Here is a 15,118-nt window from a genome sequence, read left to right as displayed (position 1 = left end):
ATCCCTTGGAGGGACACTCATTTTGATTTTTGCGCATTTTCTGATCTGGCATGACTTTCAAACTGGCTTCGTCTGTTCTTACAAAAATGTACATAAGGACAGACTTCCCAAAGATGGGCGCCCCAAATATAGCATCACTTCCCTTATCTCCCCTCAGGCCTCATTGAACTTTTGTAGCTATATCTGGAACACAATCATGTTGGGGTTTTTTTAATTTTTTTAAATTGCCTGGGCATTTAAGCATCAAACTGACCCGAAAGTTTCTCTGATGCCAGAGGACCAGAGCTCTGTGCAGGGCACCCAGGGGTCATGATTATGTCCACGGAGCACCAGAGTCTAGAAGGATGGTCCTGACCTAAGATGAGCTTCCAAAGAGATACTTTGGAGCCTTCTTGGACTAAGACAGTTTTAAAGGACTGGGCCTGACCTCCGATTTGTGTGTAAAGAATTAGCATCTGCCTGTAGATGCGCAAGTGAAGGCTGCCTCCTGCAGTGCCTCTCTCTGGTGAATGCTAACTTTCCCAGAGGGCCTTTTGGGGAAAGGACAGTGAAAAGCCCTTTAGTGAGGTAAGTTTCCCACCCTTCCAACCTCTCTCCAGCTGCAGCTTGCTTGGTGCTGTCAGGATCTGGATTTGGGGGGAGTCTCTGTAGTGGAACCAGTGACAGAAGCTGTTCTTTAGAATTTTCAGGATGGCTGTATTCTGCGGTCAGAATGAGAGAGTCAAGCTGGGCAGAATCTCTCGCCAAGAGTTCAGGTAAGGTAATGTTTATTCACTGGGAATGCTTTCCACAGCCAGACAGCTATACTGACAATCTCAAGTTTTCTCCCAGTTTGTTTAAATTTAAATGATAAACTTGTAACTTTTTAAAATTAAGTGTTTTGGTTGGATTTTTCATGCAAACTTTTTTTTTTTCTCCTTCTTTTTCTTTTCCCATACAAAATGGTTTGAAATGTGACTGTTTTTTTAAAACCCTATGTGTTGGAAATTCTTTAATCTGCTGTTTCCTCTTTTTCCCCCCCTTTGAAAGTTTTGCATAGTATAAACATTCATTATGTCTTTTACCTTCCCTTGCTCCTCCCATCTGGGAGGTGCTGATGCTATTACCCCTGTGCTGAAAAAATGGCACTATAAAGGTTGGGAAGGAAGGAACCCAAACCAACAACCTGCTGTCCTTTCACGCCTTCCTTTGGAGACTGGTCCATCAGTGCCGTGGTGTGTGAGAAAATGCTTTACTGCACCGCCATCTTACTGAGTTGCTTCACGAGAGGAAAAGGGGGCTTTGACCCTGCCATGCAGTGACTCAGTTCCACATTTTGGATTGCATACTGGAAAAGAAGCCCATCTTCTTGCTAGTAAACCAACAACCCAGCTGTATACAGTTGTGACCCAAACAATGGATATAAATAAACCTAAAAATCTGAGGTGGGGGAGAGGTGGAATATAATAGTTTTTTTGAATTGGAAATCTCTTATTCAATCACGTTATTTACTGGGACTTGACATAAATTTGATTGGTGGGGTTTCCTAGGATCTAGTGGACACCTGGTATTAATTTACTCTCAGGAAAAGGAGAAATACAAACTAATCCAGAGGGAATCTGGGTTCTGGAATGCAGCATTAGCTACCTCAGGACTCTTGCGTCTGGCCTAAAGTGCTGTCTGGCATTCAGCACTGGCTTACTACTGCAGTAACCTTTGCTATAAGGAATGGGGATAGATGGGATGGACGGGTTTCTCGTTGAGTTTTTTTTTTTTCTCCCTTCAGGGTGGGGGATCAGTTTGGCTTTCTTTTGTTGTGGTTTGTCTTTTGTTTAATTTTTGGCAAAATCAATTTTAGCTTCAAGGACTTGCAAAGACTATGAAGGATGCCACCAGTTTCCCGTTGGGGCCTAGATTTTTGTATTCAGTCCAGAGCAGAGGTAATTCCTCACAGCCTAGTGAACCACTAGCACCAGCAATTTTAAACAGAGTACCTCTTTGGGGCATTTTCAGTTTTGTTTTGTTTTTTTGTTCTGTTTTAATTCTCTTTCTTTAGCAGCAAGGTCTTTATTCCTAGAGAATATCTACTCCATTGCAGAATCATTGCGACTCCAGGAGCCCTAACCAATTAAGTGCTCTCAGCTTGATGTACTACTTCGGACTCTGGAAATGGATGTTGGTTCTATTCTGTATTTCCATTGTGTGTAGTTAAAACAATAGTTGGGAGGCCAGATGACCTGTTAGATGGCTAGCCTTGTATAACTCGACTCTGTATGTTCCCATTGTATGTTACTGCAATGCTCCTCCTGTTGTACAGTGTTTGTGAGATGCTCTTTGAAGATGGTACTTTTCTTTATTTATTTTTTGATTTTCAATAAAAGTACGTTACTTCCCACCTCCTGGTATTCAATACTGTTGCTGAATGTGCCTTGTGTGAGTGTGTGCTCCGGCGTTGCAGGACCTCAGAGCTGGAGGTGGCAATCGGTGGTTCTTGGGGGCTGGCTGCCTTCCCTCTCTGCAGGTGGTGTTAGACATATGCTACCTGAGGTAACATGTTTTTGTTTTTGGGAGGGAGTGGGGAGTGGGGGAGGGCCCCCCATTGGGGAGGGTGTCTGGATTTTTGATAGACTGCTTTGTTTGCTCTCTTCTGTACCATTAAACTGCTGATGTTTATTTTCAGGAATGTTTTGCAAATGCACTTCTCACTCTTCCCCAGTACAACTGTAGGTACACTGTTCCTTTTTATCAAATAAGCACGTTTGAAACAATCCAAAAAAGGTTTTAATTTCACTTAAAGAAATGTATCACTGTGTGGAAATACTGGAATAAAGTCAAATATATGCTTTTGATGAACAAGTGTTTAGAATGAATGTCAGCTCACGGACAGGTTTATGTTACATTAGAAAGAGTAATGGTTTTGATGGTGTCCTTAAGGAACAGAGTTTCAAATTAGACCTACCTCCTGCATAATGCCCTAAGTCAACCACTGCAGGCAGGTTGTCAGTACTATTTGGTCCTCCAAGGAGGTTTTTCTTTGCTTGCGTAAATATCACTTTACAATGGAGCAGCCTACTCTTTCTAACTTAACACAAAACTGTGGCATTGTGTGTGGGTGCTGTGGAGATGTTGACAGTGGTTTATATTTCTCCCTGTAGGCCTTCATGGTGAAACACCTCTTGGAGTACACCCAGGCAACAGAGTCTAACCTGCGCTACAGTTTGCTGTTAGTCCTGGGCCTCCTTCTGACAGAAATTGTGCGGTCTTGGTCGCTTGCACTGACTTGGGCGTTGAATTACCGAACTGGTGTCCGTTTGCGGGGGGCCATCCTAACCATGGCGTTTAAGAAGATCCTTAAGTTAAAGAACATTAAAGAGAAGTCTCTGGGTGAGGTGAGTGAGGATGTTTGTTTTGGGGCAGAGAGCAAGTTGCCAGCTTGGGCTCACTTTTCCCTTTGGGGCCCTGCTTTGTCCTTCAGCCTCCTCTTTTTTCTTTTTACTTTTACTGTGGTGAAAATGTACATACCAAGACATTCACCCACATAACAACTTTCCCATTTACAGCTCAGGGACATTGATGACTTTTTTCTTGTTGTGCCACCATTATTGCTATCCTTTCCAAAATATTCCACCACCATTAACATAAACTCAATGTCCTACAAACAAAAGCTACCCCTTTCCCCCTCCCTCCTACCCCTGGTAACCACTAATAATCTTTGGTTTATATATATGTTTGTTTGTTTGTTTTTAACCTGTCTAGCGGTTTTTCTTCCCTTTCCTTCCCATCCCTGTTAACCAACAAAAAAAGTTTCTTTCCATATATAAACCTTTCCTTGACTCTTTACTACAGTGGACTAATACAATATTTCTCCTTCTAAGATTGACTTATTTCACTCAGCATAATGTCCTCCAAGTTCACCCATGTTATATGGTGTTTCACAGATTCTACATTATTCTTTAGTGTTGCATAGTATTCCATTGCATTTATGTACCACAGTTTGATTATCCATTCCTCTGTTGATGGTCGCTTAGGTCGTTTCCATCTTTTGGCTATTGTAAATAGTGCTGCAGTGAACGTGGGTGTGCATATCTATTCATGTCCTGGCTCTCACTTCTTTGGATATATACCTAGTAATAGGATTCTTCAGCCTCCTCTTGAGATAAGTGGTCTGTATCCTTGCAGAGGGCTCTCACTGCTCTCTCTGTTCCACAGCTCATCAACATTTGCTCCAGCGATGGGCAGAGGATGTTTGAAGCAGCTGCTGTTGGCAGCTTACTGGCTGGAGGACCCGTTGTTGCCATCTTAGGCATGATTTATAATGTGATCATTCTGGGACCAACGGGCTTCCTGGGATCAGCTGTTTTTATCCTCTTTTATCCAGCAATGGTAAGTAATCCTCCTATCGTGGCAGCTTCTCCTTGGGAGATCATTACTTCCATTGGGCTCTATTAGTCATCACTGAGGTATCACAGCTCTGATTGGCAATTTCCTCAAAGCGAGTGCTGGTTTGGAAAAGTCTGAAAAGAGTGCTCAGTTTATACAGGCAGATTTTTTACTTGAGAGGTAGTGAGAGCATAAAAGCAGTGGCTCCTAGTGAGATGAAAAGAAAGCCTGCATGAAGGAGAAGACCAGCAGGTGTTCCCAAGTAACGCAGAGTGTTGAGGTTACTCTGTCCTGAGTTGGTGCTAGCTGATAGGGCTCTCCTGCATCCCCTTTGGGAGTACTCAACGTCTACGATTAATATGAGAACAAATATTCATTTATTTTAATTGCCTTACAAAGGGATAAGAATGAAATAATATTTGATTATAATTTAGTAGAACCCTTTCATTAAAAAACAGCACAATTACATGAAAGATGGCCTGATCCAGAAAACAGGCTTATGTGCACACTTTATTTAGAGTAACTGATTTATTTCCCAGGAAAGCTAGGCAGTTCGTAAGTTTGAATGAGCTCTAATTCGGCAGGACATCACTTTTCTTTTCAGATGTTTGCGTCACGGTTCACTGCATATTTCAGGAGAAAATGTGTGGCCGCCACAGACGACCGTGTCCAGAAGATGAATGAAGTCCTCACCTACATTAAATTTATTAAAATGTATGCCTGGGTGAAAGCATTTTCTCAGAGTGTTCAAAGTGAGTGTAAAAAGATTTCACATGTATATAATGGTGAAGTACTTTGGATTCTTTGGCTCTCATTATCCACACACTTTGGTGCCTTGGCACATTCGATACTAGGAATCTTAATGTCATAGGATCATAATATCATAGAGTGTTTACATTGAAAGGAAACTTAGAGATTTGAACCTATATCTTTACCTCACCAGTGACCTAAGAAAGTCCTAAGATAACACAAGTTAGGAATAACTCATTCTGCCCGTGATTTTCTAGCCTTCCCACGAGGATATCACAGAAAATGGTATCAAATGACTCAAGGAGTTCTTTGCCTCCAACCCTGTATAATTACTTATGCACCAAAGGTAGTGTTCTGTGACCCTGACTGAGGTATGTGCTGTAAGAACCACTGGACAGCTAAACTCTTGTTCCTAGCTCTGACACTCACTAGATACCGTCACTTGTTCGCTTAAGTAACCGATTTATGTTGAGATACAGAGTCCTTAATTCTTTGCCCTATCCTGATCAGTAAATCTGATGCAGACATAAGCCTGTCAAATATGTAAATGATATAAAACTGTGAGGGATATGACTAGTATAGATTGGGCATTGGAAAAGATCTTAACTAAAGTTGGAATGATGGGCTTTATAAAAAAGGTAAAGTTTAAGGAAAATATTTTAAAGGTATTTTAGAGTTAAAAACTATATATATACAGCAAAAAATAAGGCATAAAAAATACATAATTATATTTGACCTTAATTTAAAGAAAAAAAAAATTGGGCCACTAATTGACTAAAGTCTCATAGCGAGCTAGCTGAATACATCGCTATTAAAAAGTTCACGTGCAAAAGGTGGAAACAATCCAAGTGTCCGTCAGTAGATGAATGAATAAAATGTGGCATAGCTATGTAATGGAATAAATAGGAAGGAAGTTCCGATACATGTTATTACTTGGATGAACTTTGAAAACATTAGGCTAAGTGAAATAAGCCAGACACAAAAGGAAAAATAATGTATGATTCCACTTACATGATACACCTAGAACAGGCAGATTCATGGAAACAGAAAGTAGATTAGAAGCTAGTAGGGTTGTGGGGAGGGGGAAATTGAGAGTTTTTTAATGGGTATGTATCAAGTTTCTACCTGAATGATGAAAAAGTTTTGGAAATATATAATGGTAATGGTTGCACAAGGTTGTGAATGTAATTAATGCTACTGAAATGTACACTTAAAAATGGTTAAAATGACAAATTGCATGTTATATGTATTTTTTATCATACTAAAATTGGAGATACAATGCAATCTGAGGTTGAGTAGAATAGTATTCAGATCAAGGAAGCTGTTTCTCTGCTTGGTTTGCTGATTAAACCTTCAGAGGAAGTATGCCCAGTTGTAGGATTTGTACTTTATTTGTAAGGGCTATGAAGCTAGGGCATACATCATAGGTGTGCAGCCGTGGATTGGGCTGCTTCCTTAGTGAGCTAGGGACCACTGTACTGGAACAAATGAATGCTAAGTGGACTTGCACCAAGAATGTTGTTGACAGGGTGACCACTGATGGTCCCTTCGGGCTTTTAGACTCTATAATAATTTTATGATCTTTCTGAGATTCTGCTCACCCCCCAGCCCCTGACTTTGGTATCTTTACCTGTGTGTTTAAATTTGAAAAGAGCATTTTTGTTCATTGTAGACACAAACATGGTATGGGATAAACTTTAAATCAATGAGTTTGATTTTTTTATATATGACTTATAAACCAACTCTAAAGATAGTTCCCAATGTCCTGGGCAGTGGTAATACATTCACAGTCAGTGCGTAGCCTCTCAGAATAATTACTTTTTTATTTATAAGTTTGTTTAAAAATATCTCACCATGTTAATTGTTGTACCTCCTAATCCATGGTCTTTAGTACTCAATCTTCACTCTGTTATTAAGGGTGTGAGTTTTGCAAATATTTTAAGAATTATCATTCTGCTTACCAAAATTGTATTTCACCCACCTTCTTTCTAATCATCCTTACTGCTTTTTTTGTATGACAGCCTCCAACCCAGTGTGAACATACAGTGGACATTCTGGGAAATGTTAACTCCTTCTGTGTCCTCTGTTGCTGTTGTATGTATCCTGGGAAAAAAGAAAGAAAAAAAAAAAAAAACATTCATCTAGTCAATTCTGATTCATAGCAACCCCCATTGTGTTTCTGAGGCTGTAAATCCTTTTTTGTTGTTGTTATTCTCTTTTGAAATTTATTCTTTTTGTGTGTGTGTGTGTGTGATTTGGGTGAAGTTTACAGAGCAAATTCACTTTCCATATAGCAGTTCACATACACTTTGTCTCATGACTGAGTATAATTTACCCCAAGGCAACAGCTCCCCTCCCACTTTCTCCTAATAGTTACCTCTTCCCTGTGTCCATCCCTCCATGCACTCCTGCCCCCTGAGCTGTCTCCCTGTGCATACACAGCCCTTCTTTCTGCCACGATTGTTCTCTCCAAGAGTGTATCTACCTCAGGTAAATGTTCAACTCCTATGCCTGTCTTTTGTTTGGGTGGAAGCCACAGGTATGGGTTCAATTCCAGACCTAAAGGGCAGCTAGGGCCATAGTCTCAGTGGTTCTACCAGGCTCTATCAGACCAGCAAACCTGGTGTCCTCCCCTTTTTTTTTCCTCCCCGAAATGATTTTGAGTTTTGTTCCACATTGTTCTTCCACTCTATCCAGGATCTCCTACATAGATCCCTCTCCGAGTGGTTGACAGTGGTAGCTGGCACCATCTAGTTGTTCTGCTCGTATAGTCATATAGGCTGCGGATCGCATGGTGTACCACTTGCTTGGACTAATTGTTTCCACTAGGCTGTAAATCTTTACAGGAGTAGTTTGCCCCATCTTCCTTCTACGGAGCAGCTGGTGGTTTTGAACCTCTAACCTTCTGGCTAGCAGTCAAATGCCTTAGGCACTGTGCCACCAGAGCTCTTTGTTGTGTGTATAGTGTGTCCTATAATTCCCCAAGCAGAAAATAAGCAACAACCAGGTGAACAAATTGCCAATTGCAAGTACAATCAATGTGCTCTTTCCCTCTAACCATTAAAAAAAAAAGCTTGCAAGAAGAATTAGAAAGAAGCAGATGCTAATCATTTTATTGATATGGAGTGACTGCTTTTTGCTTGTGTGCCAGTGCTTATTCTTTAATGATAGTATTTAATAGTCGTATTGATCTAGCTTTTACATTATAGGTGTTAAAGGGCTGTTTTAGAATGATATGTGGCTGAGGACCTACAGAGTCCTGTTTAGTAGCAAGTAGATCAATATTCCAGGTTTCGTGTCATTTGCTTAGAAATTGGTTTGCTTTTTATTAGAAATCCGAGAGGAGGAGCGTCGGATATTGGAAAAAGCTGGGTACTTTCAGAGCATCACTGTTGGCGTGGCTCCCATTGTGGTGGTGATCGCTAGCGTGGTGACCTTCTCAGTCCACATGACCCTTGGCTTCGATCTGACAGCAGCACAGGTCAGTGAGCCCTCAGGGCTGGGGAACGTGTCAGTAATACCACTCATGGAGATGCCCTGGTCCTCTTAATGGATTTGGAGGTTCCCCCCAAAATTAGAAGGTATTTTTTCATTCATGTGATTGAGCCAAAAAATGGAAGAGGGAAGATTCAGTCCTTATGTACAAATAGTGTACAGGTTGTTTTTAGTCAGTCTTGAGTTTGGATTTAATTCTGAAAATACAGATCATCTTTTGGTCAGGTTTACTGAGAATTGTAATTAAAGGTCTCATAGAAACTCTACCTTTTAAAAAATGTATCTGATTTATAGTAACATTTCACAATTAAGCTGCAGCCTTCCTTAAGCCTGAAAGGAAGTGTGTTATGACTTGTTATTTTAGTTGCATAGCCTAATCAGACTCAATTTCTTCTTTTTTCTTATTTTCAGGCTTTCACAGTGGTGACTGTCTTCAATTCTATGACTTTTGCTTTGAAAGTAACACCGTTCTCAGTAAAATCCCTCTCAGAAGCATCTGTTGCTGCCGACAGATTTAAGGTAAGTGGCTCCTTCTTCCGTCATGTCAGCAGTATCCCTGGCAGAAAAGATCCTACCTTTGTCCCAGTGGACCCCACAAGGCTGGCTGCTCTTTGGTTTGTTTGCCTTTAAACTTTCACTGAGTTGATAAGAAAGGAGGCAGTGGAGGAGGTGGAATTAAGGAACAAGACTACTTACCTTTTTAATAAATGTAAATGTTTATTCTTAATAGACATAAGCTCACAGGAGTTCACTGTTACCTTATACAGGCAGGCCCTTTAGCCTGGACCTGACATGGGCATGTGTCATAATTTACTGTCCCATCCCATTAAGTGATTAACCTAGACGATCAGAACTGACGATCAGAACTGTCAGGTGACTGTCAGGTTTTCTTCCCTGTGATCTCTGTGACTGTCATTTTGATTGGTCTCTATATGCTGAGTCCTTTTTGATACCCTCATGATGCCACTCATGATGCAGTGACATGGGAATAGTCATAAAACTAGATCATGTTGAGAAGTGCAGTGCAGTTGAGTAAATATCAGTGGTTTGTTTTTATTTCCTTGGTGGAAAGGAAAGGGTGGTTAGTTGATTATACACCTCCAGAAAAATACAGATCCATGACACAAGAGGGAGATAGATATTTAAAAATGGTTAATACTTTCAAAAACAAAACAAACAAAAAACAAAAGGAGCACCACTTATGTGGGCTGGAATGTCTTGAGAAAGCCACTGTTCAGATTAGGTCCTGCTAATCCTCCTTCAGGCAGTGAGACTGAAGGACACCAGGTCACTTGCAGGCTCAAAGCCCAGGTGTTTGAGGGATTAATATCATCACCTTAGCTATTCAGAAAATACTAATTAGGTTTACTTTTTAAGAGGAATGGAGAACTTCCCAGGATGTATTTATATTCTACATGTTTACTGTTAGCCAGGTGAAAGGTGAATTCCAGTCAAGAAAGTTAATCAGTAATCCTCTTCCACCCCTGCTCTCCCACCCCAATTGCCTGACTGCTTGGAGGCCAAGAACAGAGTCATATGAAAAGAAATGGTCTAAATGTAATCAGAGCTTTGTTTTGCCAAAGCCCAATATCCAGTTACAGAAGTAAGGAAGCAAATGTGTTGGCCATAAGTTTCCCCTCTGTTTCTGTTCTGTTTGTTTCTATGTCCTTGTTAGTGAATGGAGTTGGTGGCATTTTGGGTGGAAGAGTAAGAGTACAGAGTATAGTTTTGTTCTCCCCTTGTTTCTTGAGGACTCTTTTCCCTTCATTTCTTAGAACAGTGTTGAAGACTTGTACTAGCAGGTGGCTGTTCATGTCATAGCTCCTTCTCTATCCAGGCAGCTTCAAAGTTAATATAGAAGCAACATCACCCACAGCTCTGTTCTATGCCCCATGAGACTTCATGCCCTTTCTATCTTTCTCCTCATGGCAGCTTTTTTTTTTTTTTTTGAAGTAGATGCTTAGCATAGCACAAACATTCTTACTTAATCCCTCCCCAACTCTAAGCATTTCTTCTCATGATCTTTAGGTGTCTTTTAACTAGTATTACATTGACTTTGTTAGATTTGAGGGGACTGTTTATTGTTAACGTTTCTGAGTTCAATAAAAGCTATCTGCTTCAATCCCGGGGATCATCTAAGGAAAGGGGAAGACTGTTCCTGAGATTATATCTCCCCAAGAAGCATCTGCTCTCCTTTCATTTCCTACAAGATGGATGAAAGACTAACAAAGATGGGGAATTGCTTCTTTGATTTATTTTATGGACCTTGAAATTCAGTGAAGATGCCATAAAACCTACTTTTTACTCTTTGCAGTCTTGTTTTGCATGACTTCCTTTCACTTTTTTAATGAAGTTGGGAATCTGTTAGGTTTGCAAGTACAGGCAGTCTTTTCTCTGTTTGACATACCTTGGAAGTCTGTCTTGCAGAAGAACTTGTTGCTTCCCATACTTGTGCTGTATGGATAAAGGGTGAGAAAAGGAATATAAAATATCCAATAGGATGATAACTTGTAGATGGGAAGTGGGACGCCACCTCCAATGTAGAGTTGCCTGGTGGATGCAAATTCAAGGAGATAGAAATTCAGCTGTTATGAGGCTCTTGCCTGCCTTAGCATCTCAGGGCAGTGTGACATGAAGCTGACTGCTGGAAGGCATACAGGGCTGTAGGGACCCTGGGGAAAGGAAAGAGTCTTGTGAACCAGTAGGCACAAGCATATTTTTAAATAGTTTGTTGAAGTCTAGACAATCTTTGTCCTTTTGTTAATGCTTTGGGGAGAGAAGTGACAGGAATCCTGTCGGCATATGGTTGTACTCTGAGAAGGTGGTCAAAATACTTGGCATGTTATTCTTAGTCTCTCAGGAAGGCTCTGAGCAAATGAAACCAGCAACTGTTTTCTGAAAGCAAGAACTAAACCTAAGGTCTACAAGTAGTGGAGATTATCTAGGAAATTGAGAGACTTGCCACTTCTGAGAACATTGGGGGATTAAGAATGAATAGGAGATGTGGTGACTTGAGCAAGGAAAGAACACGCTTGGAAATGTAGAATCCGGGAGACAGAGTTTGCTCTTGGGGAAAGGGATTATTTTTTTCTTGTCCATAATTGCATTTAGTAGCACCTGAAAATTTCAAAATAATCAGGGTTCTCAATAAATAAGCAAAAAAAATCCTGACTCTCAAAGTCATCTTTCTAATGCTGTTTAAAACTTTTTATTACTATTTTTTAATCATAGTGAGAATGGAACTGGGATAGGATTCTGTAGAGAAGATCAGTTTTTTTTTTTGTGTGTGATTTGGGTGAAGATTTACAGAGCAAATTCACTTTTCATACAGCAGTTCACGTATACTTTGTCTCATGACATTGACCACAGTTACCACAATACAACAGCTCCCCTCCCACTTCCTCCCGATAGTTACCTCTTCCCTGTGTCCATCCCTCCATGGACTCCTGCCCCCTGAGCTGTCTCCCTATGTATAAGCAGCCCTTCTTTCTCCCATGATTGTTCTTTTCAAGGAGAGTATCTTCTTGAGGTAAATGTTCAACTCATATGCCTGTATTTTGTTTGGCTGGAAACTACAGGTGTGGGTTCAATTCCAGACCTGAAGGGCAGTTAGGGGCCATAGTCTCAGTGGTTCCACCAGGCTCTATCGGACCAGCAAACCTGGTCCCCTCCCCCTTTTTTTCCTCCAAATGATTTTGAGTTTTGTTCCACGTTGTTCTCCTTTGTAGAGAAGATCAGTTTTAAGAGGGTTTTCAGAAGAGGGTTCGGAGTCTGTATGGGGAAGTCCTAGGCTGTGATTTATTGTGGCCAATGTTTCAGAGCTGATTTCATAAACACTTGTTCAAGAGTTCCATTTTCCGTCCCTTAACATAACTCAGTGGGTCTTGAGGAAGGAGTGGGAGGAGAGAGTCTTGATCTTCCCAAGGGATGTTTCTCAGGCAGATACCATTCACTTTCACGCAAATCTGTTCTTTTGGTGGTTTGAATACTCACAAGTTCCAAGGCAAGACTCTGAAGGCATGAGGATATGTTGGAAAAGTGTACTCTAGTGTCAGTAAAGCCTGAGATACTCATGTCTAATCCTAGCTCATCCTAGCGGTCTAGGCCTGGTTATATCTCAGGCTGGCCTTTCCCACCTCCTAGAGGAAAACAGGGTCATGAGGGTCTATGCAGGAGTTCAGCATGCCATGTTTGTTTTTTTAAACAACGTACTACTCTTAACTCATAAGTGAGAGTAGGGGCTGCATACCACTAGTTAAATGTCCATTGGCTCACCTTAGGCTAGTAGGAAGAACAAGGTAATTGAGCATGTAATTTTTATTGTGGTGTGTTGGGCAAGTGTTGCCAAGTCCCCTCCCTGTACCTCCTGAGGATATCCCCACACTCCCATGACCCCTGGATGGCCCTGAGCCTGGGCTTCACTAATGAGCTACCTTTTGCCCTTCAGCTGCCTTCCACTGTATAGCCTGATGTGTTTTGCTTCGTGAGTGTGCGCCCTAGGCTTGTCTTCCCTGGTCTTGATCCAGTGTCTCATCTTTGCACCTCTCTCACAACTCCTATCAGAGTTTGTTTCTAATGGAAGAGGTTCACATGATAAAGAAAAAGCCAGCCAGCCCTCACATCAAGATAGAGATGAAAAATGCCACCTTGGCATGGGACTCCTCCCACTCCAGTATCCAGAACTCACCCAAGCTGACCCCCAAAATGAAAAAAGACAAGAGGGCTGCCAGGGGCAAGAAAGAGAAGGTGAGGCAGCTGCAGCGCACTGAGCATCAGGCGGTATTGGCAGAGCAGAAGGGCCACCTCCTGCTGGATAGTGACGAGCGGCCGAGTCCTGAGGAGGAGGACGGCAAACACATCCACCTAGGCAACCTCCGCTTACAGAGGACACTGTACAGCATCGACCTGGAGATCGAAGAGGTAACGTGGCTGCCCCACCCCACCTCCCGCACTCCCCATCCCCATCCTGCCACTCTCATGGCAACGACAGGCAGGTGCTGTTCGTTTTAGCAAAGTTCCTTGTGGCTATGAGTAATTTTGAAGTAAAGACCAAATCTGGTCAGCTGCAACTCTAAAAGGAATATTTAAGCACTTGAAATCAATAACAAACTGATCTCATGGAGTGCTCATTTTCTATAAGGAAAATGAAGCATTCAAGTGGATTTTCCAAGATTTTGACCTGAATAGGGTTCTGATTGTTATAATTGCATGGGAGCTATACAAGTTATTTCTCATTATTATAACTGTGTGTGAGCTTCTCACTACCACTAGGCTGTGTACAGCACAGACCCTGGCATATAACAAGTACAGCAGTCCCCTCTTTTCTGCAGTTTCAGTTAACTGTGGTCCCCACAGGAGAAAATGTGGCAGTCTGTTTCTGTGAAGATGATAGCTTTGGGAATGCTATGGGGCAGTTCTGCTCTGTCCTGTAGGGTCACTGTGAGTCAGAATCAACACAAAGGCAATGGGGTAGTGGAGTTGGGATTGGGCCTCCAGACTCCATGCTCCTTCCACACCCTCACTCTTCATTTATCCCTTCCTGGCAGATGTGAGCCAGCATAGAGTTGGTAAAACAGGGACTGTTCTTAAATCATCTGTTATGTTCTTGAAAGCTTTTAACACTATTCATTAACATTTATGATCTTGCCTGGGGATATTCACTTAATCACAGGCTTGGTTTTCTACTTTTATGTGGCATTGATGGTATAAGTATTCCTCAGATCCTTTGAAATATTTTGTAGAAACATGAAATCAACAATGTACACAGTTTTTATTGGAAATAATTTATAGGAAAAACCTGGAGAAAAAGCATAAAATAATGTTCAAGAGTCCTGCCCTCCCTTCCGAAACACAACAACAAAAACAAACAAATAAAAAACATAGGTTACCAATGAGGTAGGAAAGGGGCTGGCCTTTTTAAAAGTGATCATGGGATATTTATACTGTAATGTGTGTGGCACATTTAATTCTTCTCAAAGGCTTCCATGCCTGTTACCTCAGCATGTCCTCACAGAAACCCTCTGAAGTAGGTGGCTAACAAGTGAGAAACAAAGGTGAGTGACTTGTTGGTCTTCAGGATGACAGTTCCTACATTGATGGGCTATTGTTAACGTGTTTCTCCTCAGAGAAATTGAATGCACCTAGAGATGAGTGGTCAGTATTCTCTGAATGATCGTCCTTTCTGTGTACTTGTCCAGGGTAAACTGGTTGGAATCTGTGGCAGCGTGGGAAGTGGAAAAACCTCTCTGATTTCAGCCATTTTAGGCCAGGTAAGATTTCGTTACTACCTACTTTTTTCTGGACTCTGGTTAGCCCATCATCTTTACATGGATACTGTATAAATACCGTTGTTGTTGTTGTTGTTATGTGCCGTTGAGTCAGAACCGAGTCATAGCGACCCCTCCTTGGGTTGCCGAGGCGGTATCACTATGGAAGTAGATTGCCCAACCTTCCTTCCGAGGAGTGGCTGGTGGGTTTGAACCACCAGCCTTCTGGTTAGCAGTCAAGTGCCTTA

The 15,118-nt window shown here is 41.5% G+C and overlaps 1 protein-coding gene across 1 annotated transcript in view; it reads left to right on the top strand.

Moving 5' to 3' along the window:
• ABCC5 (ATP binding cassette subfamily C member 5) overlaps window positions 1–15,118 on the top strand; it is a 93,624-nt gene that overhangs the window by 32,971 nt on the left and 45,535 nt on the right. Inside the window, 7 exon segments of the mRNA XM_042780293.1 lie at window positions 3,135–3,368; window positions 4,189–4,362; window positions 4,964–5,111; window positions 8,442–8,590; window positions 9,016–9,123; window positions 13,168–13,524; window positions 14,802–14,873. Coding sequence (XP_042636227.1) covers window positions 3,135–3,368; window positions 4,189–4,362; window positions 4,964–5,111; window positions 8,442–8,590; window positions 9,016–9,123; window positions 13,168–13,524; window positions 14,802–14,873 — 1,242 coding nt within the window.

The sequence above is a fragment of the Orycteropus afer genome, unplaced genomic scaffold (genome assembly GCF_000298275.1).
Source record: "Orycteropus afer afer isolate SDZICR_OR568_19922 unplaced genomic scaffold, OryAfe1.0 scaffold00032, whole genome shotgun sequence".
Lineage (NCBI taxonomy): Eukaryota > Metazoa > Chordata > Mammalia > Tubulidentata > Orycteropodidae > Orycteropus > Orycteropus afer.
This window is presented reverse-complemented; position numbering and strand designations above follow the sequence as displayed.